The sequence below is a fragment of the Centroberyx gerrardi genome, chromosome 5 (genome assembly GCF_048128805.1).
Source record: "Centroberyx gerrardi isolate f3 chromosome 5, fCenGer3.hap1.cur.20231027, whole genome shotgun sequence".
In the NCBI taxonomy this organism is placed as follows: Eukaryota; Metazoa; Chordata; class Actinopteri; order Beryciformes; family Berycidae; genus Centroberyx; species Centroberyx gerrardi.
Window position 1 is genome coordinate 25,294,449 of NC_136001.1, and position 27,500 is coordinate 25,321,948.

At 44.0% G+C, this 27,500-nt stretch overlaps 2 protein-coding genes across 2 annotated transcripts in view; both read left to right on the plus strand.

Annotated features, from left to right (window-relative positions):
- The first annotated feature begins 1,005 nt into the window (after positions 1-1,005).
- On the plus strand, positions 1,006-4,864 carry LOC139907944 (protein unc-119 homolog B-like). Its single transcript, XM_071894474.1, has 5 exons — positions 1,006-1,237; positions 2,676-2,789; positions 3,141-3,240; positions 3,456-3,628; positions 4,752-4,864. The coding sequence occupies exons 1-5, from the start codon at positions 1,006-1,008 to the stop codon at positions 4,862-4,864; spliced, it is 732 nt and encodes a 243-aa protein (XP_071750575.1).
- Positions 4,865-13,786: 8,922 nt separating this feature from the next.
- LOC139907921 (RNA-binding protein Musashi homolog 1) overlaps positions 13,787-27,500 on the plus strand; it is a 22,943-nt gene continuing 9,229 nt past the window's right edge. The window contains exons 1-6 of the mRNA XM_071894444.2: positions 13,787-13,883; positions 14,384-14,424; positions 15,186-15,267; positions 15,395-15,479; positions 24,145-24,186; positions 24,829-24,921. Coding sequence (XP_071750545.1) covers positions 13,819-13,883; positions 14,384-14,424; positions 15,186-15,267; positions 15,395-15,479; positions 24,145-24,186; positions 24,829-24,921 — 408 coding nt within the window. The 5' untranslated portion in view covers positions 13,787-13,818. The remainder of the gene's footprint in view (positions 13,884-14,383; positions 14,425-15,185; positions 15,268-15,394; positions 15,480-24,144; positions 24,187-24,828; positions 24,922-27,500) is intronic.

A 27,500-nucleotide genomic window follows, 5' to 3' on the forward strand; every position in this document is an offset into this window, starting at 1 on the left:
ACAAACAGGTTCTGGCTGAGGCGCACAGCCACTTTACAGACAGTGAAAAGGAACTGGGTCCAGCTCTCACTGCTTTAATATGGAGAGTGCCTACATCTTAACAGCCGGACGTGCCTATCGCATTCACATAGTAAACCACCATTTGCATAACACCTTGTCTTTGCAGCGTAAATTTGCGTTGCCTGCGTACTATTTAGAAGAGAAACCACCACAGAGATGATGAAATGAGCCTGATTTGACTTCCAGTAAATGAAGCAAGTGGGACTTCTTCCTGGATAAATTCAGAAACTAAACTTGAGGGAAAAAAACACAAAAAACTTAAAAAGAAATTAATAATAATAAAACTTTATAACAAATTCATATATAATTGACATGGATTTGTTACATACTAGCCTACTACTGCTACTACTACTACTACTACTACTAATAGTAATAACAGCGACAACAACAACTTTAGATGAATTTGTTTATTTACTTATTATGTGTTTATTGAATTATCCTCAGTATGTCCAATTAGGCTTCTATTTGTATTAGTTGTCTATTTGTCTATCTTATTTTCAAATTTCCCCACAGGGTTCATGACGTCAAGTCATCAAGTTCAATCGAATATAATCTAATCTAATAGAAGAAGAAAAAAATGTGTAGGTTGGTCAAACAGGAATGAGTGGGGAGTCACTATGGAGTGCAGAATCTTTATCTCGACCTGGGTGAAAGGTCTGAACCTGGACATACAGTAGTTAATGTGGGCTGGGCTTGGTGAACTGAGGTGTGACAGAGAGGGCCTACTGCCCCCTGGTGGCTGTTTTAAGGACCCTCCTCACACCCTCCTCTGGCTCACTGGACGAGTTGTCATGGCAACTGTTCAGCATGTACTTACAAAAACAAGAGCTTGACCGCTCACCGACAGCAGTCTCTCGACAGCCGACATCTGCGACGCCATCTTCTAGCATTTATCTGAAAGGAAGACAGCTACTCCGTCAAGCGGAGTGACCGAAGCGTGTCGTGATGAGCGGAGCTAAAGCCCGCAGCGACGCGCCTGTTGCTGAAAATGTCTCCGGCAGCGGGCACAGCACTGCGGCTCCTCCGCGGGACCGCAAGCCTGGCGGAGGGGTCCTGAAACGGCTTAAGTCCCGGAGGAGCCAGGTGGACAGCAGGCCCGTCACGGAGGAAGACCTGCGGGCACAGAGTGGGCACATCACGCCCGAGGAGGTTTTAGGACTGCGGGTGGCTACGCGAGGTTTGTGTCCCTCTCCAGTGTCTCTTGGCGTGTGTTGTTTGGTTGACAACCGCTTTTCTTTCCAGCCTGACGGGCCTGCTGAAGCTGAACTGACTCGAATTCAGTATCTGGACATGGAATAACCAAGTCCCTTTTCAGAGTAAAACAAAATTAATCAAGAAAACAACAAGGTGATGACGTCGTATTGTGTGGGCTTTAATTGGCTGTCATTTGAAAATAGAGACCGTCAGAGTTAATTGAACCCCTGTGCTGATGTTGCACTGATAATAATATATTATACTCCAGAATACATCTGATATCACAACATGATTGATGCCACTAAACAATCCTATCTGTCATATAAAAAAAATATATATATGTTGTTTACTTTCTATCTCCTCAATGGATATGTCACAAGAGGAGGCATTTGTGACACATAGCAAAAGCTCTCTGTGGTGTCGCTTAGACCCTTTATTATGACGTCACATTGAATCAGTGTGAATCCTTTTTAAAGAATTGTCTGGTCTATGATCTCTCAGGGCACTGCTGTGACGTCACATAGAACCGCCCAAGACTGCACATTGTCTTTATTACATTAAAACAAGTGTGGCAGAATGTCACAGAGGTGATATACAAAATGTGAAAGGGTTGAAGCAATGAAATTAGTGGCTTCACCTCTCCCTCTGATGACGAGCTCTTATGAAAGAATGCCACAATTTATGACATCATCAAATTGTCAAGTCATAACATCATCACACTGTGAAGTCATATTGAATCAGTGTTTTTATATAGTTCTGTCTTTGAAAGAATGCCACTATTTATGACATCATCAAATTGTGAAATCATAATGAATCAGTGTTTTTGATGTATAGTTCTGTCTTTTAAAATTAGTCCAAACATTATATTCTTTTTGGCTGCATAAGTTCTAGAACCCCGATTGTTTACATTCTATCATTATGTAAATATTCTGTTTTTTTCCTTGCTGTATAATATTACGATTTGCTGCGTAATGACCCAGTTGCCCCACAGGGATCAGAAATGTTTAATCTTATCTTTATCTTATCTGTTTTTTCTTTTCTTATGTATATACACATATATATATTATGTGTATGTGTGTGTGTGTGAGTGTGTGTGTGTGTGTGTGTGTGTGTGTGTGTGTGTTTGTGTAAACAAAACAATGGCATCTGTTATCAAAGTAAAGCATATTGATGTACATGTTATCTTTGTGGATTTGGGAACAATGTCAGCCAGTTCATGTGTTGTACCACCTGCTTCAACAGTGTAAACATGAAGCTGGACGGCTTGAAAATCATTTAAGCTCTTAACTAGCTATTGTCATCTGTCTGCGATTGTTGTGTCTGTGTGATGTGTTGATTGTTTATTTGTGTTTTTTGTATTCTGTTTGATTATGACAAAATAAAAATTGCTTCTGACAAAATTCTGTCTGCCATTGCTGCAGGTTACCTCTGTAAACCTGAGGACAATGTCTTTAACATCGACTTCATACGCTTCAAGATCCGAGACCTGGAGACAGGCACTGTCCTGTTTGAGATCGCCAAACCTCCACATACTGGTACTGTGCATCAGCTCCTTGTGCCTTCTCTGTATGTGTCTGGTTTTGATGTATTGCTTTGTATTATATTTGTGTTTTACGATCTGTTATGCATGTGTGGCTGTTGAGTGTGAAGTATCTGACTTGTGAAGTGTTAAAAAAATAAATAAATTCATTATTCTACATGTTTTGTTTGGTGCTATTAACGTATTGAGGCTGTTGAGGCTAAATACCAGTACGTTTCCAATGTAAGCTTAAAATGAATGAATGATGGTGCCTGGTTAAGGAACATGCCCCATTGCTGGTCATTTTTATTAGAAATAGATGTTAGTATCTGTGGTGTTAAGTGCCTCTGTGTGTTTTGGGTCTCAGAAGACGATGAGGAGAACAGAGAGGGAGATGCCAGCGCTGGCCGATTTGTACGCTACCAGTTCACCCCGGCCTTCCTACGCCTGAGGACTGTGGGAGCCACGTGAGTGACTGACACATCACCAACACACACCTGTCCCATGCACTCACAACAACACTTACAGCATTCTTTTCTGTCAGCTACACACACTCACTGATGGTTTAACCTGTGCCCTATGACTGTCATAACACAACAATTATACACAAACCTACCTACTTACACATTAATAACTGTTGTAATGTTTCTCTCTCTCTTCCCTGTCTCTCTTATTCAATTAGGGTGGAATTCACAGTCGGAAACCGGCCTCTAAACAACTTCCGCATGATTGAGAGGCACTATTTCCGCGATCACCTGTTGAAGAGCTTTGACTTCGACTTTGGCTTCTGTATCCCAAACAGCCGTAATACTTGCGAGCACATCTATGAGTTCCCCCAGCTGTCTGAGAGCCTGGGTGAGTCCTCGGTTTCCTCCTGTTTATACCCGTTTTGGAAAGAAAAATCACCGCCTCAAATTCATCAATAAAAATGTTAAATATCCAGATGATTCTCAAAAATGATTCCCTTCTGTTAGCATATCTTAATATAGCTAATATACTGTATTGTAGCTTGTGAGAGATGGTCTCACAAATGTTGAATATCTCACTTTAGAATGCAGTCTAAAAAAACATCGATTCCTTCCTTGGCAAAGGTGAATTTATGAGGTTCCAGTTCATATTCCTGTGTTTTTAATAGCACCTCCAGCAAGAGTTTGGGGTGTGAGCTCATCATGCTGAGTGATGTTCTGGGAGACGGACATTGCACAGATCTCCACACAAGCAAAAAAAGATTTAATTTCTCATGCCAGGCATTTGTGAGGAATATGGTGTTCAGCACAAGATAATGTCATTTGATGGATTATTTCACAGTACTATGAGTGCATACATTTTTATGTCTCGCCATCTTGGTATATGGTATGTGGGACATCATGTTATTATGGTGGCGTCTGTCTGTCTGTCTGTCTGTCTGTCTGTCTATATGTGTAGACACATTCTTATGAACACAATAATAATACATACTGAACAATACATGACTGAAACTTCACCCTCACACCACAGGATCCCCCTATAGAGGAGATGATTGATTCGATTTTGGAGCACCTTGCTGTATACATTTGCATATTTATGAAGAAAAACTTCTTGAATCTATTATAACTCCTTAATGCTTTTAAGATACAGAGTTCATATTAACACCGCCCATGTATTATGTAAAGACAAGTGTGTTGTCATAGAAATATTTGCTAACTAGCGCATTAGCATAACTGCTTGTGTTTAATATATCATGGTGATTATGGGGGACACTGGGCAGCTCTTGTTAGCACTGGTGGCCTCAGTGGGAATGAAGTCTCTAAGCCTGGCAGTGTTTCCCACTGAGCTACACAGGACCACTGAAGCACTTGGGCATTTCAAGATCAGTCATACTGACCCAATTGCTTCACATTCTTTTGGTTGTTTATCCATTGGGCTCCATAGTGCATGGATGGTAAAATTCTGAGAAATCGTCTGGATAGCTGATGTGCATATGTTGTCTGTTTTGCAGTCCGTCAGATGGTGGAGTGTCCTTACGAGACCCGATCAGACAGCTTCTATTTCGTCGACAACAGACTGGTCATGCACAACAAGGCAGACTATGCTTATAATGGAGGCCAGTGATACCTGCCTGCCTGCCTGCCTGCTAGCACGCAAATACACACGCATGCACACGCAGGTACACAGGCATATAGATATACACACATGCATACACATGCATGCACATGCACGAACAGCACACACACACACACATACATGAACCCTTAAACATACACCCACAGCCACAGACAGTTGAGTTGCCTCTGTTGTTTGTAAAGACTCATTCATTGCTGTCATTTCCAGGAGATATGTTGGATATTGCAGGAGATCAAATAGCTGCAATGTCAGTCTCTGCTCTGACATACAATAGTAGGAAGCCTCTGTTATAGGGGGCTTCAACAATCCTGGGGTTAATTTACTTGTTTCTCAGAAAACACAGATACATTCATACCAAAAGGAGACTCATCACTTGACAGTGCCCATGTGACGTGTCTCTCAAATGGACCAAATGGTGATTATACAGATCCACTCAGCAATTTTAAAGCCCCCCTGCCCACAACACACACACACACACAAGCACACACAACCCTCCAAGTGACACACATAGGGGTTTTCTCCGTGTTTGTCAGAAGCAGCTGTTCTGAGAGACAACCGCCTTCACAATCCACTCCAGATAATATCGAGGGAGGAAGAGAGGAACCATCCACAAAAACACTCCTGTCAAACACACATGGTCACTCCTGTGATCACCCCTTCCCCCCCGTCTCTCTCTCTCTCTTTCTCTCTCTCCCCCCTCCTCTCTCTCTTTCTCTCTCTCTCTCTCTCTCCCCCCTCCCCTCTTTCTTTCATACACACAGACACAGACACACCCTTCACCAATAGTACTGTATAAGACTGTGACCGAGGGTCTCTTGGATTCCACTTTTTTTTAAGCCTTTATATTTCTCTGTAGCTAAATGGGAGTAGATCTGAAAACAGACTTAACTACATTGTAATTGTAACTTTTGACAGCAATCAAACAAAAGATGATGAACCACATCTAATGAGCACAACAGTCAGAGTGAATTGCAGGTGCGATTTTTGCAACAGTTTTATGGATAATGCTCCTCATCAGAAACAATCCAGTTCTGACATATTTTCTCATATGTTCTGATGTCAGGATGCATGATGATGATAAAAACAGTTTGGTATTACTGAAAAAACATCTGTAACAAAGTGTATTCAGTGTGGAAAAGTGAAAGAGAAGTGTACTTGGTCTGAGTTATGGTTACATTGCTCTACTTAGAATTTAAGGTCATATTAAATAATCATCTTCCCCATCTCAGTTTAATTGGCTGTATTTTTATTCATTTCTTTACCATTCATGCCCCTCGAACATCAACATCAAGTTGGAAAATGTCTGGAATATTTGAGTGGTCTTTGTTCTAGCTAGACGGTGTACCTCCTCCTGTAATGTACTTTGTAAACTTTGGTGTTCAGGGTTAAAGGTGGTGTTTGTAAAAATATATAGTTTGTAAAAAGTGAAATAAATAAATAAATGTACATTTTCAGATATAAATTGTGTGTAAATTGTATTCATTTCCAAAGACGGTTGAAGGGGGTTGAGTTTATTTTGGTACGAGGACCACAAGGGGGTGTAATGGCTCATTATTGGCCACTAGGAGGAGTTATATTATAACTTGGTTATGAATGAGTACCTCTGGTTTCAGTTTATAGCTTCATGTTTAATTTTGAAAACAACAGCATCAGCAGTTTACAGTATTATGCCGGAGCATGTCGGCATATTCATATCTACTATAATGAAAACTTGATGAAAACTGGTTTAAGTGCTTTAGATGAGATCATGGTCCGATCCTGTGTATTTCATATTCAGTTTGAGGTTGAGTTAAATATTCTTAGATAGGATTTTATCACAGAATGGACCAAATACTGATCATGTCATTTTAATTCCAAAATATTACTTTATCTACAGGCCATATGTAATGTGTTGTATGATATAGGATACAATACGATTTGAAATCTGTTAAGGATTGTCACACTTTGATCATCCATTATCTCAGCTGGAGGCAGCCAAAGCAGTCCTGTGGGTTTTAAACCAAATCTCTCCCCCTTTCTCCACTTCTTCCTTTCTCCAGCCCTGCTTTCTTATCTCTGTGTTCGTCTCTTGATCTCTCCCTGCCTTTCTCAGTTTCCATCTCTCTTTCCAACTCTCATGTCCAAAATCTCATAGTCTTTCTCTCGCCTCCCTTTCTGTTCCTCTCTCCACACCTATGCAGCCCCCCTCCCTCCCTCGCTCTCTCTCACTCTGTTTTTCCCTTTCTTTCCTCCTCTCTCACCTGGTAACCAGACCTCTGGAGAGGAGTGTTGAGTTTCCACTTTCCCAGAGAAGAGGACAATCTGAGCCACACAAAGAGCCACAATGGACCCCCTCTGCTCTCTCTCTCTCTCTCTCTCTCTCTCTCTCTCTCTCTCTCTCTCCCTCTCTCTCCATCTCTCTCTCTCTCTCTCTCTCTCTCTCTCTCTCTCTCTCTCCCTCTCTCTCTCTCTCGCTCTCTCTCTCCCTCTCTCTCTCTCTGCCTGCCTCGCCTCCCTTCGCTCTGTCAGTGCACAGCTGCACACTCACACACACACACACACACACACTCACACACACACACACACACACACAGATATGTACGAGAATACACACACTCGCTGCCTGTCATTCCCTCCTCTACTGTTTACCTCGTCTTTCATTTTATTCTCTTCTTTGTATCATCTTTCTTGCTTGTGTTCTTTGCTTCCCTCTTCATCTTTTCTCCCAATTAATCCCTCTCCTATTCCTCTGCTGCTTCACTTCCTTTTCCCTGTACAACGTGGTATTATGCTCACTGACACATTCAGTTGTATAAGGTCATGTCAAACACACTGAAAGTACAAAATATTTGGGACATCTTCGTCATATTGAGTTGCAGAACCTTTTGCATAATCCACAACTCAATTGTCTCAAAGCTTAAAACTCCTTCTCTAACTCATCTGTTTCTTTTTATCTGCATCTTCTCCTTTGTGATTGGTATGGATTTAATAAGGGAAATAATCAATAAGGGATAATTGGCTTTTATCTGGATTCACCTCAGCAGTGCACTTTATGAAAAGAGGGAGTGTCCCTAATGTTTTGTACATTCAGTCTTGTTTAAATCACTCTCCTCTGTTGCTGTTCAGCAAGTTCAAATTTTTTGCAACACATATAAAAAATCAAATCAAATTTTACTGGTTATCAATTCCATTTATCCAAAACGTTGCATGGTTCAGCACTACTGGTTGCATCACTTTCTCACATCAGAGTGGGGCTGTGGGATGATTGGCCAGTTAGAAGACTGCTGATGGCCTGTTGGGGTTACAATAAAGGTACGGGAGAGTGGTTGTGATCTGTTACACATACACACACACTCTTTTTCTCTTTACTGACACAAGAAAAGAGTCTTTTGATGAGGTGCATTAAGATTTGAGAGAAAGCAGCAGAGCGTGCCTTTCATCCAATTATACAAATAACCAATTATTGCTAGTTATTGCTCTCTATTTGCTTAAATACATGGGAAAGGAGACTGTGAAGAGCTAATGTGTCTATTGTTGATCCATCAGACAGCAAAGCAGGGCACAATCTAACTGTTAGCCCATAAATCAATAACTATACTGTAGGCTTCCATTGGGCTGTAGGGGCTGTATACTGTAGCACACTATGTTGCTCTGAACCACGTGATGTTACAATACAAATCTCAATATATCCTATTTGACTGTACACAAATAACATGCACACACATACACACCCAGACACCCACACACACACACACACACTCGCTTTCCAACTTTCCAGAGATGAAGTGTCTGTCCCCAAGCCTTCATGGAATACATTTCAGCAGCCAGTGGACACACACACCGGAAACAACTGGACAGGTGGGATAAATTAACCTCGTTCACCCCTCCCCCAACACACACACACACACACACACACACACACACACTCACACACACCGCGCATATCTTTGTAACTGGCTTGATCATATATCCTGTTCAATGACTCAAACAACGCTGAGATTAGGAGTGAGAAGCATTGGTTTATTGAGGCACCCCCCCCCCTCCCCTCCAACACACACACACACACACACATCTACGCTCAGGCAGGGGGACGGGGGGACAGTGGTCTCCTATAAATAGCAGCTAGGAATGGCGTTGATAGGTCCTGTGAAAAGAAGTGGAGGGGGGAGTGGAAAAAGGATTAAAAGAGATACAGGAACGTACTGCAACTCCACTTGTGCGTGCATGTGTGTGTGTGTGTGTGTGTGTGTGTGTTTGTGTGTGTGTGAATGTCTCTAAGGCTGAGGTACTGTGGAGACCGCTGGTGTGGATTTCTTGCCCCCGACCAAACTCTCTCTCTTTCTTTGTCGGCCTCGCTCTTTCTTTCTTTTTCTCTTCTTTGTCCGAGATCTTGGTGTGAAAATTCAACATTTGACTTGACGCTCAACAACATGGTGTTTGGTTCTGTGTGTTGACACAGAGCGCAGTGTCATTTGAATGTATAAACACTCTCTTGCGCGCTACAAATCTCTGGACAAAGAGATGATGAGTCATCCACTACACGGCATTCTCTTTAGGCTGGCATGACGACGGCCTCCAAGATGGTCGTGACTGCATCTATGTATCATGATGTCATCTCCAGCAAGTGCTCGTGACATCATCTCACCCCTGAAAGATGATCAGAGCAGACCTATAGCTGCGAACGTCAAGTCAAAATGAAAAATTATATTCGAAAATATATATCAATTTAGAGAAAAAAAACGCTAGAATAAACACCTGAAGTTCATCATCATTCATCATCACTATCTCTAAAAATACTCATATTGTCAACCAAGGACTTAACCTAGTGTCCTTTAAAAAGTGATGATGATCTGTATCAGTTTGTGCTATTAATTATTCATTTTGTAAGAGTATATGTCACTTTCAAACGGATGTCTCATTTTGGAGTGAAATGCTGAAAGGATATCTAACGCTAAGCGAAGCTCTTCATAGTGTAAACATGACAAAAGATAATAGACGATTAGGTATCTGGGAGTCTATAACACAATAAGTAAGACAGTGATGGATAGACAGTCCATTAATAAACTGTGATTCCCATAACAATTTCCTTGGTGGCATCTGCAATATTGACAATCTGTCTTTAAGTGTTAAGTCTTCGCTGCGTTGTAACCGGAAGCCTTTGTGTGTGTTCTGTGTGTGTGTGTGAGTGTGTGTGTGTGTGTGTTTCCCTCCATCTGTCTGTGCGGTATCCCTGCGTACATCTCCGCTGCTTCTTACTCTCATACAGCTGACAGCCTGTATCATCAGGGTAAATAGCTTGTGGTCTGTTTGTGCTCCTAGAAAGCCCCTTGTAAGCCTTTCATAGCCTCCCAGTACCGTCAGTCCAGTTTGTGTGTGCTTGTGTGCGGCACTTGGTGAGATTAATAAAAGGCTAACTCAACCTCAGCCAACTGTTGAAGAGGCCTGGAAATCTCCCCCACAATCTCTTCCTTCCTCTCCCTTTCTCTCCTCCCTTTGTCTCTCTCCCTTTGCCACACCTTCCCCTGGGGGATGGAGGGATTGTGATCGGAGAACGGAGGTGGGGCTCCTGGCGGCAACCACAGGTGTGCTTGTTTCCTCCCCTCGCCTCTCTCATGTAATGATTTCTTTAGCGCACCACCTGCCAGGTGGAAAAAACACCCACAGCAAATGGAGCACTTTAAAATGGCCTCCTGGCTTCCGCTCAAAAAGATTTTTTTTTGCCCTTGTTCCTTTTCTCTTTTATCCGTCAACAAACATTCCATTTTTATCCTTTTTCATTAGCCATTGTCTGGATTTAACCCAGTGAAGTGTTCCCAGATTCACTTGCTGCTTGTTTACATAATGGCATTGCATGCAAATGTTGGGTTTTACCTTTAGAGAGTGCTGCTACCGAGGCGCACAGCTACTAGTTTTTCAGCTGGTCAGAAGTTGCCTTTCTTACTCTTTTCTCTTCAGTCCCCCTCCTCGACTGTCTTTCAAACTGCCTGGAGGGTGGTGGAGAGCAGGTCCCAGGCCCCGGCGGGTCAGAGGTCACTGATAGACAATAGCTTCCCACTCCGGGTCAGCTGTGGTCAAGGAAACAAAGGCAGTGAAGACCTGGTTTGGACAAACTATCTCAGTGTTTGGAGGTGGCGGAGTGACAACAAGACAGAGGGAGGGGAGATGGGACAGAGCAAGGGCAGGCAGAGGGAGGGAGAGAGAGATGAAAAGTGCAATGTGAGCATACTGCAAACCTCTCTCTCTCACACACACACACAATCACACACGCATGCGTCTCACACTCACACCGACCCACCCACCCATACACACACACAACAATTCTGTTGCTGTTCCTTTCCACACATACTTTACCAACTTGAATAATATGCCAAAAGTGTTGCTTAAGCCCATAAAACAAGTTAGCCAAAGTTTCTCAAGTGCTGCAAAAATCTCTCTTTCTTTATGTTCTATTTAGCTTTCACTTTGCTCTCTTGTATTTGACGGCTTTTAATTAATAAACACTTATAAAAAAGGAATTTGCTTTAGTGCTATGATCACAAACAAGGCCTTGTCCCTGCGCTGTCTCGCCTTTTTGCTTTATTTTATCTGTCTCTTTTTTTCACATCTCTCTAACTCATTCCTTCCCCTCCCCCATGCCGCTGTCTTTCTCCCTCTTTTTTATTCAGTGCCATTGATCATGCATGCAGAAATTCAGCACGCCCAACCATGGCTCTAGCCAGGATAGGCTAGCTAGTGCAAGGCCCTGTCCTACATACTGTTCTCTCGCTATGGTCCACCAGGCCACAGTCACACCCTCCCCCTGATCTCCCTCTCCTCACTGACTCCCCCCACTGCCATGCACACAAACGCCCTGCGGCCCGTCTCAGAATGCACACAAACACATGCACCGATCATCATGTGGGGCTGGGAATGTTAACTGAACCATTACCAAAAAGTTTTAGTTTAGGGAGTAGGAGTGAGTGCAAGGGATGTGATTTTTTTTTAGATTGTTAGTGTCTCTGCCTCATTGTCTGCTCCTCACTTGTATGCAAGCAAGCGCACATGCACACACACAGAAAACACAGACACATCCACACGCACAAGCACACATACACACACACATAAAAGAGACAAATACACACACGCAAGCACAGTTACACATGCAGAGGGGTTCCAGCTGTAGGGAGATGCTGTAATCCGATAGCAGTAGCCTAATCTAGGGCCTAATATTCATCTCAACTAGTTACATCTCAACCAGTTATACAAGTCACAATCCAGCTCAGTACAAAAAACATTGTCTCACCTGAGCTCATTTGTCTAAGAAATAGTTTTGACTATATTATGCTGTGACCTTTTGTCTTTACTGTACGTCAAGGACACAATCTGGCGAGTTGAGCGAGGGCATTTCACATTACTGTGTGAGCAGTTCACTGTTGCTGTGGGAGCAGCTGAGGTGTCGAAAGGGCTCAGCTGACCAGCCTTGCCCGGCTCGTGAAAGTAGCCGACTTAGAGGTAATGCTGCTAATCTGCCACTTAGCTGGTTAGGACAGCCTGTCACGTGGGGTGGGAGAGTGGGGCGCCAACCTGGGTAGGATCAGGTTTAGATGGACTGGATGGGGGTCAGAGGGGGGCGAACGGAGGACTGAAAAAGAGCTGGATGAGGGATGTAGAGGGCTGGATGTAATGGATTAGGATGAGAGCTGGGCAATAGGGACAGGTGGGCTGAGGGTTGGATGAAGATTGAGCCAGGCTGACCAAGGATAATTGATGGATGGGGACTGAATAAGGGTTGGTTGGATGAGAGTGAGGGGTCAGAGTGAATGGAGGCTGGGTGAGGGTTTGAAGGATGTATTTGGCTGTGGCTTGGGGGTAAGAAAAGGATTGGACCTGGTGCTGGTGAAGACTGGGTTCGGGTTAAAAACTGAATGGACAGGGGATACGCAGAGTGGATCATGGCTGGATGGGAGTAGGGCAAAAGATAAGATAACATAATATAACATAGTATGACATAACATAACATAAGATTAAACTTTAATGATCCCCTTGTGGGAATTGGACCGTGACTATTCCTGCCATTCGTCATCCTCTTCTCAATCTAAAGCTAACAGTATTCCCCTGACTTCATAGCCTAATGCCTGTTTCTTTGTAATCTAGTCTCTGACTAAAAAGGTTTAGAGCATGTATCCCGGCTACAGAGGCATCAGTTCACTAAACCATAAGGTATGGCATAGCATCTAATATCATATGCCACCAATACTTCAAAACCTGCTCATATCAACTACATTTCTTTGGGAATGTGGAACAATTACTGATTACTGACAAGATATTAGGCCTATTATTTAGTCAATAATAAAAATGATCTTGCACAGATACACACAGCTTAAAGGGAACACTGGTCCTGAATGCCCCACTGAGGTATTTTAAAAAAATGTATATATGGCTTTCAAATAGATTCCTGGCAATTTTTACTCGATCTCTGCTCTCTCTCTCTCACTCTCTCCCCATTATAATGTTACAGTATCCCATGGAGATAAGCTACCGTAGATCTCAAAACATTCAAAACGCTTTAATGGGCCATGTTGTTGTGATCAACCAATGACATGAGCGGCGGGGAAACACTACAGAGAGCGCCACTGGCAGCATGAATAAAAGGCAGGCAACGTGCAGAGGGGAGGGAGGGAGGTTCGAGTCGGGGGTAGGCTACGGGAAAACGAGGTAGAGGCGGAGTCTCTTTGTGTGTGTGTGTGCGTGCCTGCGTGTGTATGTGTATATGTGTGTGTGCGTTTCCTCGCTCGTCCCTCCTCCTTTTAGAGAAACCACCCCCACCTCCCCCCATCCACCGACCGCCTCTCCCCCCACCCCCCCCCCCCCCCTCCACCCCCCCACCCCCCTCAACCGCCCGCCCCTGAGTCTGGAGCAGCAGCAGCAGTGGAGCTCACTGCCTCTCCTCGCCTCACAGTGCGGGAATATACCAGTGGAGCAGAATGGATACGGAAGGGAGCCAAAGCAGCCTGTCCTCCACCACGGACAACTCCCCCCACGACCCCTGGTAAAGCCTCCTCTCCCGCCCGCCTCGCTTGTGCCTGCCTGTCGGCCCCGGGTTTGTTGGTTTGTTTGTTTTTTTTTGCAGGAGTTCACCTTGGACTTAAGTTGAGTTGAGTGCGGAGCGGAGCAGCGCCGAGACAAAAGACAAGCATGCTGTGTGGGATCCGCTCAGCAGAGAGGAGGCACGGGCGCACCGCTGCTCCCTGCCCGCTCTCCAGCTTGTTTGTCTCGGTTCGCTCCCCGAAAGGCACGCTGCAACTTTCCCTTCATCATCTGGAAAACCCTCTCTCTCTGTTTTTTCCCTCCTCTAGGGGATTATAACGGCCCGACTGGCCAATTGGTGACTTCGCAACATGGCCGATGTTTTCTTCTTACTTTATTGATGCTATATTATATCCAAGTCCTCAATTTTTTTTTTTTTGGGGGGGGCTGCTATTACCTGTATTGTGATTGAAAGGTATGTGTTATTCTATATGACTCACGGCTTCTATTTCTCTCATTCAGCAAAATGTTCATCGGGGGTCTGAGTTGGCAGACAACACAAGGTGAGCTGTCCCGCACGCTACTTTAATAAGTCTGTGGGTGAAAGCCCTATATAGTGCTAATTTGTTCTTATATAATACATTTGTCATAGCCTAATATTTGCTCCTATACTTTACTTGGGGAGCTTGCTGGAGTTTATGAGAAACGGAGTGAATAGTTCAGTCTAAATCAAAGCCTCCTATTCAATAAGGATCAGCTCTTGGGATTTAGACTTGCTGAGACGCTGGGAGATTAACACTGGAAATGCGTAGCCTGTACAACGACTTGTCTGGTTTTCTTATGTAATTATTGCATTAATATTGAGAGAAAGCGTAATTTAGCGGGGAAGCGATCGGGCATTTGTATGTTACACCACCTACTGCTGAGAAGTTCAGACCATTTTGATGCTCAGCGTTTTGTTTTCCTCATTGTTGCTCCCCAGCTTTACTCCGCTCAATCCATTCATTTATTTTAAGACCTTGAGCGCAGGCTACAGGGTGAATACAGTTTATTCTGAGATGCGATGGCCAGTAGATCACCGCTGTACGAAAACAGCAATCGTCACACATAGTGCAGCTTTGTTTGTGGTCCGCAGGGCCTAATGGGCTATTATGCTGAATGGCCAAATAGCCCGTGTTCCTCTGAGGACTGGAGGGACACAAACACAACGTGGTCCGCCCGACCCCATTGTCTCTCCACTCACTGCCAGCCTGTAGTTTCATAAGGCCTGTCGTAAAACCGTACCCCATTTCTCGATTTAACGTTATTGCCGCTATTTTTCCAGAGGGCTTGAAGGAGTACTTCTGTAAATTTGGCGAGGTGAAGGAGTGTATGGTGATGCGGGATCCCGTTACCAAGCGGTCGAGGTAAGGGAGGCGTGTGCGCTCCGCCGTCCTATCACTGGATGCCTCATGCCTGCATGTTTCCATGAGAGTGTTTGGATGAGACGACAGTGAGTTTGCATTCTGAGTGTTTGTTGCTTTTTGCTTGCAGGGGATTCGGGTTTGTAACATACGCAGAACAAGCTGGTGTGGATAAAGTTTTGGCGCAAAACAGACACGAGCTGGATTCTAAAACGGTAAGTTCTGCTTTTAAAACTTTAGAGTTGGATGGTGCCAGTTGTCTTGAATAACTTTCCCCATACACAGTCATTCAGATCCTGTGTAGCATTTTTTTCCCCCTCGGTGCATTTTCCTCCCACCGTATGGCTTGTAAAGTTGAGGAGTGCAGTTTGGAGCAGTCCCCCCCTCTCTCCCTGCTCATTTCCCCCTCCAAATCCCGGTTCAGGGCGCCAACATGAAAGCGTTCTTTCTTGGTCTTCATTGCCATGGTTACCTGGGGACCTGAATGGGGTAGGAGCCCCTGCAAAACTCACAGGGTTTTTTTTTCTGCAGGGAACTCACAGGGTTTTTTTTGCAGGGGAAAAAACACAGCAGTGTTTGGTGGCAGCTCTGTCAATTCTTCAAAAAAACAAAAAACAAAAAACAAACAGTTTGAGGAAAGGAATCATTTGTGGCAGTGGTTCCCAAACTGATGTCTGGGGAGCTTCATGGGGCCCCATGCAGCAGAATGAGGGTTAGTTTAATTTCAATAGTGATACAATCGGATAAAGTTAGGAGAGAATGTGTAAGAACTGCTATTCTGATTGGACGTTTCATTCTCCCCAGTTAATTTCCTCCCTGCAGTACAGACACGCATCAAAAATCGAATCCAGTGGGGTTAAATGGGATAAACCCTTTATCAAATGGGGGTCTGGGGTCTAAAGCGTCCCTGTATGGGGGTGCTTGACATGAAAAAGTGTGGGAATCCCTGATTTATGGCGACTCCTGTGTAGTTTGGAGAGACTTTACAGGTTCATTTTCCTGTAGAAATGTCCGTAAGCTACTGTACCTTTTGTAGATTGTCATTGAAACACACACTCGCAGCACAAAGGCCTAGTGCCGGCTCAGATTTGAATCTCTATAAAGGTGCGAACGCTCCTGTCTTGGTCATGTAGATAGGTTATACGAATGGGTGTGTCTTCGACAGCTTGTGGTCTTTCCTAGCCACACACACACACACACACACACACACACACACACACACACACACACACACACACACCATAGGATCATTTGAGAGTGAAAATCAGTGGCACAGAAAGGCAGGAGAGGCTTAGGGGTGGAGAAGGGTGAAGTTGGTTGGTTGGTTGGCTGTTGGAGCAGGCCGGTTGCCGGGGGTGACAGCAGCCACAGGGGACAGTGCTGTGACTCCACAGCCTGATGGGATTTATGTCTCCATAACAACTTCACAGCTTTTTCACATCACCTTATGAGACTCAGCTGTTTGATAGCAGAGCTCTGACACACACAATGTTGTGTCACGTCAGACCTTTATACTTTGGGATATATGTGTGTGTGGGAGAGATAGAGAGAGTATCAGGGAGTGTTGGGTGTGTTTTGAGGTGCGATGATAAACGTTTATTAAGCTTAAAGCTGCTGTATGTGGCTCAGGGGAGGATCTTTGAACTTGTGAAAAAAAACTGGGTCCTTGGAACTCTAGAAGAAGGTAGAAAGTCGCTGTTTCTGTAACAGTTATAACAAAGGAGCACCTTCCACCCAGCATCACTGCTGGTTCATTTATGTCAAACGGTTATTTTTCAGTGAGCTTGGAAATAAGTTCTAAGCAACTGCAACTGCAAAGTGTTAAACTATGAGTCATTTTACCTCTTAAAACTACGTACTGCAGGAGACTTTGAGAAGCAGACCGTGTGTGTGTGTGTGTGTGTGTGTGTGTGTGTGTGTGTGATGCTAATACTGGTTTGGAGACAGAGGCTTTTGGAAGCTCAGCTTGGCAGGCCACCGGTGGGGTTAGGCGTTGCCCCATTATAAACCAAAATACAGCACAAGGCTAAACAATAATAATGTGTGAACAACTCAGATGCAGCTTTGGATGTCAGGTTGTTGGGGCAGCAGTCCGTCCAGGAGGCGCGCCGCAGTAACATTTTACCAACCATGCGCTTCCAACTGGGGCACGGTTGCCATTTTGTCTTCTTTTCATTTTTGAAATAATAGCCCCAATTGTTTTTTCAGATCTCAGATTTACACACTGGACTATATAGTTAAAGGCAGTAATGACTCAAAATGTTTTTTTTTACTGCTTATAACCTAATTCCAAGATAGTCACATAAAAATATAACGGCAAAATGAGCCAACGTGGTGGGAGTGTAGGGTCACAACAGCGAAACAGCTAATTTCTAGACTCACACACTATTCTAGGTAACTGGGTTTCCACTTTTTACAGTTATATAAACTAAAAAAAACCTTCCAGAAGCAGCTTTGAATAAACTGCGGATTAAATTATGTACACATGGACACAGACTCGAGACCGATAGCCAGTATTTTGAATAACGGTTTGTTTTAAGGGACCAATCCCTGTAACATTTCCAGCACCTGTCCACTCTTTTAATTATTTTCTATGTTCATATTTTTTCTTTGCATATTCTGTCTCTGCCTCTCCCCTGGACTCTTTCTCCCACCCTCTCTCCCCAGTTGGAGGAGGATAGCTATTGTTTGATCAGCATGAGATGAGAGGAGAAGAAGGAGGCTGACATTCCTCCCTGGAATTAGGAAGAATGTTCTATGCTTTGAATGTTTTTTTACGCTCGCCCCATGGAGGGTGAGAAAAGAACCTGAGAGAAAGGAAGGAGGGAGAGGGGCAAGGTGAATGAGAGCGGTTTGACAGAGCAACAGGGTGTTCTGTAAAGTACACCAAAGAATAGAGGTAAAACGTGTGGCGTGGTGGAACTGCATAATTGGTGCAAGGTCCACGCCACAGTTAGTAGCACTGGTTAGAAATGATATTAAACATTTACAGTCCTGTTATATCAATTATGGTTTTATCCATCCTTACAAAATGTAAGCCACAGGCTAAATACTGATTGAGCACAATAAGTAAAAAAATTCTGTGAACACATGCATCGTGCTGTAAAATTAAAATGCAATAAACGAGAGCTAGCCTTTCCTTTGTGGAGAGAGGTCTATTGAAGTTGTTTTGGTAAGAGGTTAGATTTCCTGTCGGGGCAGAATAGATGGCCTTAGGGCAGTGGTGTGCTGTTGTGTTCCTCTGGACAGAGAAGAAGAACACAACTGGTATTTGTTTTCTTGGAGAACAACTTCGCTGGGACCGGTTATGGGAAAGAGAAAGGAACCGATTAAATACTCTTTGCAACGCTACCACTTGTCATTCACTCGGAAGAGGGCAAAATGACGTTTTGGTGTGGCTTTATTACCGGTGTGTTTCTAAGCGAGATGAGAAGAGACTAAATGGCGTCTGTGTGATTTGTGATGTAGAATTTCTCTATAAAGGCATTGCTTCATTGATCTGTTCTAATCTATGGGAAGGTTTATTGTGCACTTTTCAGCTCTCATAAATTAGTTGAATTTGTCACTCATAAGCATGGTGCAGTAGGCAGTACGTATGAATAATGTATTAAGGGATAATGTGTTAGTAATGTGTTATAATTTAGTATTTTTTATTTTCAAAGTACAGTGTCCCAAAATGCTTGGGAAGGATGCAAAATAAAGTGTAATGCTACGCTTCTCATAAGAAAAAAAGTGGTGGCTGATAAATATTTGTGTGTACTACAAGATCATGTAGTACACCACAGTGACTCCACATGTTTTGGTAAGCATAAATAGGAAATATATGATGATGAGATGGTTCTTTATTTGCTCTTAATATTTTTTACACCAAACGAACAGGTATGCCCCTTTAGAAGTGTAGTAGGTGGTCGTGGCTACTTTTGGCACGACTCTGTTTGTGAAGGTAGGAACCAACAGCATGGTGCTAATATGGCTGCTTTCATCTACAGCCACGCACTGCGACGACATATGTTAGCGCCGGGCTCTGCGGACTGAGCCACACAGGCCCGCTGGCGCCAGAGCCAGCGATGGCTGCTGGTTCAAGACCTGGTTAGCGGAGTTAGATGCTAGCACTAGCTCCTAGCTGTCTGGAGATTAGCTGTTAATGCTGACGTGGACAAGACTGGAGAGGGGGATGGAGGGAGAGAGAGAGAGAGAGAGAGAGAGAGGCCCAGCTCCTGCGCTGTAATTAGTATAGATCTGAAAAGCAACTAATCGGATTGAAGGAAACAAACTGGATTGGGCTTCCGAGGTGCATGTAGAGGCTCAGGGCTGAGGCTAAAGCCCGGACCTGTTCTATAGGTGGAGGCAGGGTGCCCTCCACCCCACACCCTCCACCTCCGCCCGCCCGCCCCCCCCCACCGCCACCACACACACCCGCCCTGGCGAGCCACTCTAGCAGGGTCGTAGGGGTGGGGTGAGGTTGGGTTGGGGGTCCTCATTAGCGAGCTTCGTTAACTAATTACTGTGCCATTGTTCAGCTGTGCAGATTGACCCTGCTGGCCTGGGCCCAAACCAAGTCTCTCTCTCTCTCTCTCCCTCTCTCTCTCTCTCTCTGTCCATGCATTGACACGCCAACTCCTTTTGTCTCCTCTTGTGTTTATAGCTTTTTGTTGAGCTTGTATTGATTATATTGCCATAGTGGGATCGCCTACACTGCCTTCTATCAACGTGTTGTTGGCCATTTTGTTGTGAGTCTTTGGAAGCAGCGGCTTGGCAGGTTGCACAGTGTGTGAGAGTTTGAATGTGTGTGTGTGTGTGTGTGTGACTGTGACACACTGTGCATGTTTATAAAGTAGGTACAACATGTGTATGGAGATAGGCTTGTCGTTAAAAGATTGGGAGAGGTGGTTGTTGTGTGTGTGTGTGTGTGTGTATAAGCATGCATGTACAGTGTGTGTTTGTGCATGCTTGCCTGTTTAATTGCACGTGTGTGTAACTTTGTAGCTTGTATGTATACATGGGTTGGTGTTTGGTGATGTTGGTGTGTATGTTTACACTGTATTATGTGGGTACTTGTGTGTGTGTGTGTGTGTGTGTGTGTGTGTGTGTGTGTGTGTGTGTGCGTGCCTGTGGGGGTAGCAGGGGAGCCCCAGTTCCTCTACGGGCCCATCTGTTTTGTCCTCTTTGTCCTGTTAATTAATGAAATCAGAGGGGCTGCCTGCTGGGACGGCCCCACTGCACCGCTACACTGGACAGACCCACTTTCTCATGGGCTGACTCTCTGTTTTCCAAATGAATGGCCTCTCTCTCTCTTTCTGCATACTCTCTTTCACCTGCTCTCTCTTTTGCCTCTCTTTCTCTCAATTGTTTTCTATCTATCTATCTATCTATCTATCTATCTCTCTATCTCTCTATCTATCTATCTATCTATCTATCTCTGGAGCTTAGAGTGGAAGTGTTTTTTGTTCTTCACTTAAAGTGTTAAAGCGTTGCCTATACTGTTATGTTACTTTGCAATTATTTGCTGCCTAGGATTTTTGTGTGTATTAATTTGACGTGCCATTTTTTTGTTTTGTTTGTTTGTTTCAGTTTGTTACACTGGTGGACGGGCTGGGCCATGTGAGGTGACTATCGGTTGTAGATTAGTCTAGTCTTTAAAAGCTAAACCACTAAAATCATATTGTAGGCTCTGCCGTCACTATGCTACTTAGATTCAGTAGAGGTTGGATGTCATGAAGCAGGACGGATAAGTTAGTCAGACCATTTCATGAACACTCAGTCCTAACTCTTTCTCAATGTAAAAAAAAAATCTGACGAAACTACTCCAGTGTTTAACGGTATTCCGTAGTATTTAGTAGTCACATTTTCAACTGATTGGGTTCATTACATCATGGAGTCACCTCTCAAATTTCAAGCCTTTCTGTCCCAGGAATAAAGAGCTATTTCTGAGTGTTGCAAACAGTGACCTGGCTAAGTCATTTTACTTTTGCTTTGTGGCCTATCTGTCTTCCTCGAGGCTAACCCGCCAGTCTAGCATGCAGAGTCTCTGATAGATGCTTTAGTCTTCATTTATTACACCTGTGCTTTCCTCCGAGCACAGCCAGATGTAGAAACTACATATGGTAGATATATTCCGTTATTTTGCTCAACTGGGATGATTTTTAACAGCATGGCATGACTTAGCTGTAGCAGCACTACTATAGATATCGCATTAGGCCTAACGTAGTCTGGTTGGTAACCTACTGTGTTTTAGGCTGTTTATCAGGATACTCTCTTGATAAGTGGAGTACATGAAACTTTGATGTTTTGCCGACATGTGAGGAGTGGTGGTGCTTCCAAGCAGTATTCAAGATGAAATGCTTGTTACAAAGAAACAAATTAGAAAGTTACAAATGGTGTTAAAAAAAGTGAACTGGCCCTTGATTGCTCAGATTGCATGTTATATTGTTTGCTGACAAGCTTGGAAGATGCAGAATTTTTTGCAAACAAGATGTCGCTCTATTTATCACGGCTATTGTTGTGTGCCTGCGGCCTTGTGTCAGTGCACACACATGGGAGCAGGTATCTGACCACTGTCACTGTAAGCCCATGGTCTATGTCTCTGTCTCATAATCGCTTTAGGGCAGCTCATATCCTGTAGTCTTGTTAAAACAGTTAAAACGCTGGTGGAGTGACCTGAACAGAAGAGCCTATTAATGTCTAAGTCCTGCGCTGCTGTCCTCTTAGCGCTTTCACATGCTTTAGGTCCCAAGTCACACAGGCCAGGTTGCTTCTGTCCCTCCAGAACAGTTCACACCGTGAATGTTTTGAAAATGTACTAAGTGTTGTAATACACCAGGATATAAGTGTTTGTGTATTAGAATGGAATACATTTTACAATACAATATAATACGTTTAATGATGAATTTGTACACTACTGCCTATTGTAGTAGTCCTCCATCATGCCTCTGTCATAGTGTTGTATTTCACTACAACCTCTTCTCTCTCAATTGCTGTTTGTGCATTGTATATTTTGCCATAATAATTGTGTGTCTGAAACAACTAGGTGTCAGGCCATTCCTTGCACTTGGAAAAAGAAATAATCAAAATATTTCAAAACAGTTCTAGTAGCAGTACTAGTGCATTGTTGCATGTAGTGCATGCAGTAAAAACCGAGACCTCTACAACAATAGCTACATCTGCACTTTTACGAGAATTGTCATTTATTCATTCTCTGTCAGCCGAGTGTCTTTTTCTGCCGGTTCCAGTTTTGTCTCGTCATCTTTTTGTCTTCTAATGAAGTCTGCAGAGTAGGATAGTCACTGTGTTGGTAATCAAACAATATCAAGCCAGGCATTTATAAAGTTAAATTTGGCACACTAAGCGCTGATCCTGTACGGAATGCCGTGTTGCCATGTTTGTGAGAGCGCTCGGCTGTTGCACTGCTGTTGTGGATCGTTGGGGCGGCTTTGCGTGTCCTTGTCACCTTTGTCTCTGTGTTCGGACCAGCTGGAGGTGACATGACTCCTCTCGTCTTTGTCCCACTTCAAGGTGCAAAGTCCTTCTCCAATCCCCCCCCAAGGACACTGCGTCCACATCTTGGTCACTTAGATGTTTTGCTCTCAAACCAATAGTAAATCTCAGGGAATTAAAGTTCCTCATGAGATATTTTTGTCTGTAGATTTGGCATCAGACAGAGGGAAATTATAGCAGGTGAGAGATGAAGCGCTTATTAGAACGTTGCATGAATGCCGTCACTTGTATTGTGTATTTTGTTAACATTATCAGTAATTATATCTGCCCATTTGAGAGGATCCCAATATCAATTCAATACCTCTACCTGCTGTTTAAGACAGAGGGGATTTTGCTTCACACATGCAATTATTAGAATAAAGATGGAATTCTAAGTCAGTAATACGCCACAAGGTCATATGACCTAAACTCATCAGTCTTGTTGGATTGAGTGAGAATAACATGAAATTCCACACAAATTTAAAATGCCAGACCAGACTTTGCATATTTAGCATTATTAAAGGCCAGCTCATTCAAAACTCATTTGGTTCTAATTTTGTCTGTAACCTTGACCACTGCTGAGACATTCCACTGGGGGAAAAATATGGATATAGTGAAATCTGGCTAATCCAGACTGGAGGTTGTCTGGATTTGTGACATTTTTTTTAAGAAATACCCATCCTAAAGGTATTCACAATATTAGAAGATTCAGATCGTGGCGGCCGTGCTCTGCCTAATTTGTGCTTAAGATGCATTTAGTCGTGTTTCAACACACAAATCAAAATAATTCACACAATTAAGAGAATGTATTTGCGTCTGTGTATTTTGTTCCCTACTCCTGTTTGTTTGGCTGGTCCGTTTGGATTTTTGAGGCTTGCATAAACAAGGGTCTACTATACATACTCAAAGATTAGCATACTTTCTATTTCTGGGCTCGTAGGCTTTCTGATGGAATCAGACCTAGAGGCTCAGTGCTATAACTAATTCTAGTTAGAACATTATACCTTACACAATTTATGCAGAACACCACATCTGGAGCTGGCAGGGATTCAGTGTCTTGCTCAAGGACACTTTGCTTTCTGACATGGGGGCCTGAACCCGGGTCCTCTGGTTGACTGGAGGACTAGTTCCCAGTCTTTTCAGAAGAGAAATGAAAATGTTTGCTCTCTGCTTAACCTTTTTTAATTTACAGTTGATACACATATCCTATCCACTTACCCTATATGATATAATAGTGTTGGCCTGCTACAATCATCACGGTTAAAACTGCAATAGAACTCTTAAGTCTTACTAGGACCACTTAAAATTTGTGCCTCGTTGCCATAATCTGATGCTTTTCAGCGAGTGTTGTCAAAATCGACAGAGTGTCTTTCCTAACCGTCTCACTCCCTCGTCTCTCCCCTCCAGATCGACCCAAAGGTGGCGTTTCCCCGTCGAGCCCAGCCCAAGGTGAGTGCGTCCTGAAAGGGTTAACAGCAAGGAGGAGTAGTGATGATGTCATGTGTCACTCCTAATCACTCAGCCCCGGTTGGCTGGGATTAGAGTCGGGCACGTGACCAAGGAGGGGCAGCAATCCACTTGTCCACCCTGACACTGTGACCCCCTACCCTGACCCCACCCTCCAGCAGCCAGCATCTCTCTCTCACACACACACACAATCTCTCTCTCACACACACACACACACACACACACACACACACACACACACACACACACACACACACACACACAGGCACACATGCTCATTTGTGCCTTCCAGATAGTTACTGGCACGCACATGAATGAATGCTCGCCCACTTACACACACATACACGAACGCGCACGCACAAATACATCGACTCTTGAGCAGCAGGCATTACTCATAACTGTGTGTCAATACTCAGTTTTGACCCCCCCCCCCCCTCCCCTTTGAATGCCGTGGGCCTTAAATTGAACTGAATTAGCCTGAATGCTGAGTAGAGCATTCAGAAACCATTGCAGATTAGATAAACACCAACAAACACAAGTCTCTTTATCACTAGCATCTCCCCCTTGGCTAATGTGATTAGTGGTAATGATGCCTTCTTCTTCTTCTTGTTCTTGTGTTGCTAGCTGGTGACCAGGACAAAGAAGATCTTTGTCGGAGGACTGTCAGTCAATACCACCATTGAAGATGTGAAGCAATACTTTGACCAGTTTGGAAAGGTAAAGCATACAGAGAGAAAATACAACACTGAACAGTGAAATGTGGTATCTGTTTGTAGACATCACACACCATCATGTGCTTGTGGAAACCTCCTGCCTCTCTGTACCTGTCCTATTATTATATTCATCTGCTGCCCCTGTCCCTTTGACTTCTTTCTGCTTTCTTTGTAAATATGTTGACATGTTTCTTGCCCTCTTTTGCTCACTTCCCCCCCCTTTCCAGCTGACAAATGGCAGGACAAAACTGCCTAATTTCAGAAATTCTAAGACCAGAAAAAGGGCAAATTTTGAAAGTGTAAGAGGAGACTGAAAGAAAGGAAAATGCGGCGTGGGCGTTGATTGTTGTGCTCCGCCGGCTACAGTATTAGGTTGTTTGTTTGTTTGTTTATCTGTTTTGTCGGCTGTTTTTCCGTGGTCGTATCGTATTTTTTGTGCTTTTGGCTTCTATACTTTTGAACTGGGTCCGGCTCAGCTCCCTTTGAATGAAATTTGGTGAAAGGCAAACACATGCTGTGGAGACAGATGAGTGGCCGGGGAGAGGCAGAAAGGGGAAAAAAAAGAGGGAGAGAGGAGGGGAAGAGGAGAGGGAGATGGTGGGGGATTGAAAGGGAAGAAGCAACCCCCCATAGAGAGAGCGGGAGGGGAACTCGGAAGGGTTGAAGGGCAGAGAAAAGGAGGAATGTTAAGATGGTGCAGAAGAAAAAGTGACTGGGAGAGGAAAAACACCAAGCTGATGGGTCACATATGTACCAAACTGTCCTTCATGCACCAAATGTTACATTACTTGTGTTGCTAACTACACTTACAGGTTTGGAGACATAGCAAATTGAAGAATGAAGGAGCTTTCTAGCAATCTGGAGAGAGAGAGAGAGAGAGAGAGAAAGAGAGAGGGTGTTAGGGAGTTGGAGAGAGTGAGTTTGAGTAGAGTTAGGGAGAAGTGAAGTGAGTGTGGCCCTCCAATATCAACTAATCTAATGCAACAGCTGCTCCTGTAACAGCACCCCCCCCCCCACCCCCCCACCCCCTTCATCACAACCTCAGACGCCGACTCCCCTCCCATCCCACATACACACACCCTGCTCCAGTCCCCTCTCAGCTCGTTGCCGTGGTGACCTGCTTTTGCCTATTGTCCTGCTGTAATTCAGGGTGTTTTTTTTTTTTGTTTCCTTCCAAAAAATGTGTGCGAGAAGTGTGTATTTGCGTGGATGGAAGGGGTGTGTGTGTGTGCATGAAAGTGTGACAGTGGGCATTGCTGTGGCTGTGATGGGAGGCATTCATAAAAGCTCGCACACACACACACACTAAGAGATACTCAGTCATCCAGTTGTCACATACGCTAAGTGTCTGGTTCTACTGTTGTTGAGCAGTACAGGGTCTGAAAATGACCATCGCTTTAGGTCTAATGGGTTGGAAGAAATTAACAGCACAAATCTCTCTCTCTCGCTCCCTCTCTCTCTCTCTCTCTCTCTCTCTCTCTCCCTCCCTCTCTTATGTTTTCTCTCAGTAGGTGTCTGACTCATGTTTGGGATATTACCATAGTTCATGAATTAGTATATATTTGCATAGTGTCTTTCCGATTCCGGACTGTGGATCCCGGTCAGCCTGGGTCACATATGCGGCCGTCATACAGTCAAAGTCATCGTAGGTTGGACGTTGTGTCATGTGCCGTGGTTCCTGGCTGCGTGCTGTAAAATGGCTGTTTGCTGCCTGTTCAGTCGGCCCTGGTGACTGTAGACACTCATGTCTAAGATAACACTCCCTCCGCTGGATGAGAGAATATTTGGACTGTTTTGACACGTGAGATTCTCCCTCAGACCGGGGCTGTATCATGGATAGCGCCAATCCCACAGTGCATTCCTGCTGAGCAGGAGGTATTTCTTGTTTATTATCCGAGCCTGGCTACAAGGTGCAGGTTGGGATGGAGTAGGACTCGGTGTCCTGTTTATTTTCATACTGTGGCACCGCCCCACAAGGAAAACACAGAATGTACAACACATTTTCTGCAACACTTTGATAGGCGTTGAAGTTTATTTATGTGAAGTATATATTTAAAAGCGCACCTACATAAACTACATCCGACTGGAATGGAATAGGATGCTACTTGTGTCAGGTGTTTTGAACCAAACCGAGGTGTCGGCGTCAAAGGCCTGGTGTTCATGCGTGATTTCCCAACTGAACAAATCTGCGCTTCTGTTGCTTAATCTCCTCAAGCCAATCAGATCGTGGCAGCCATGTTTGAGTGAGAAACGGGTCTGAATATCCTGAGGTAAAGGTCTAATCCCCCTCCACCTAGTTGAGAACACCTCACGTCTGGCCCAGGGAGAACCTGGAGCCTATTTGAATGAGAATTGTGTTCTGAACTGGAAACTTCAGCATTAGCATTTCAGGTTTTTAGTCACACAACTCAATTATTTTGAATTAAAGGGAGATTACCGTTCCCTTGCCTTTTACCCTGCCTTTTTATGTTCCTGATCAAATCACGGGAAATGGCGTGTATGGAAAAACCCACCGTGATCACCAAAATCCCTTTCTCCACCTCTTCTCTAAAGAGATGTGAGGGAATGGGTTAGAACAGTAAG

Excerpts from the sequence above, each read along its gene's own strand:
- LOC139907944 (XM_071894474.1), top strand. The coding sequence starts at position 1,006 with ATGAGCGGAGCTAAAGCCCGCAGCGACGCGCCTGTTGCTGAAAATGTC. Across the intron at positions 2,790-3,140 it reads CGCCAAACCTCCACATACTG|AAGACGATGAGGAGAACAGA; the intron begins GTACTGTGCATC and ends TTTGGGTCTCAG. Across the intron at positions 3,629-4,751 it reads CCAGCTGTCTGAGAGCCTGG|TCCGTCAGATGGTGGAGTGT; the intron begins GTGAGTCCTCGG and ends TCTGTTTTGCAG.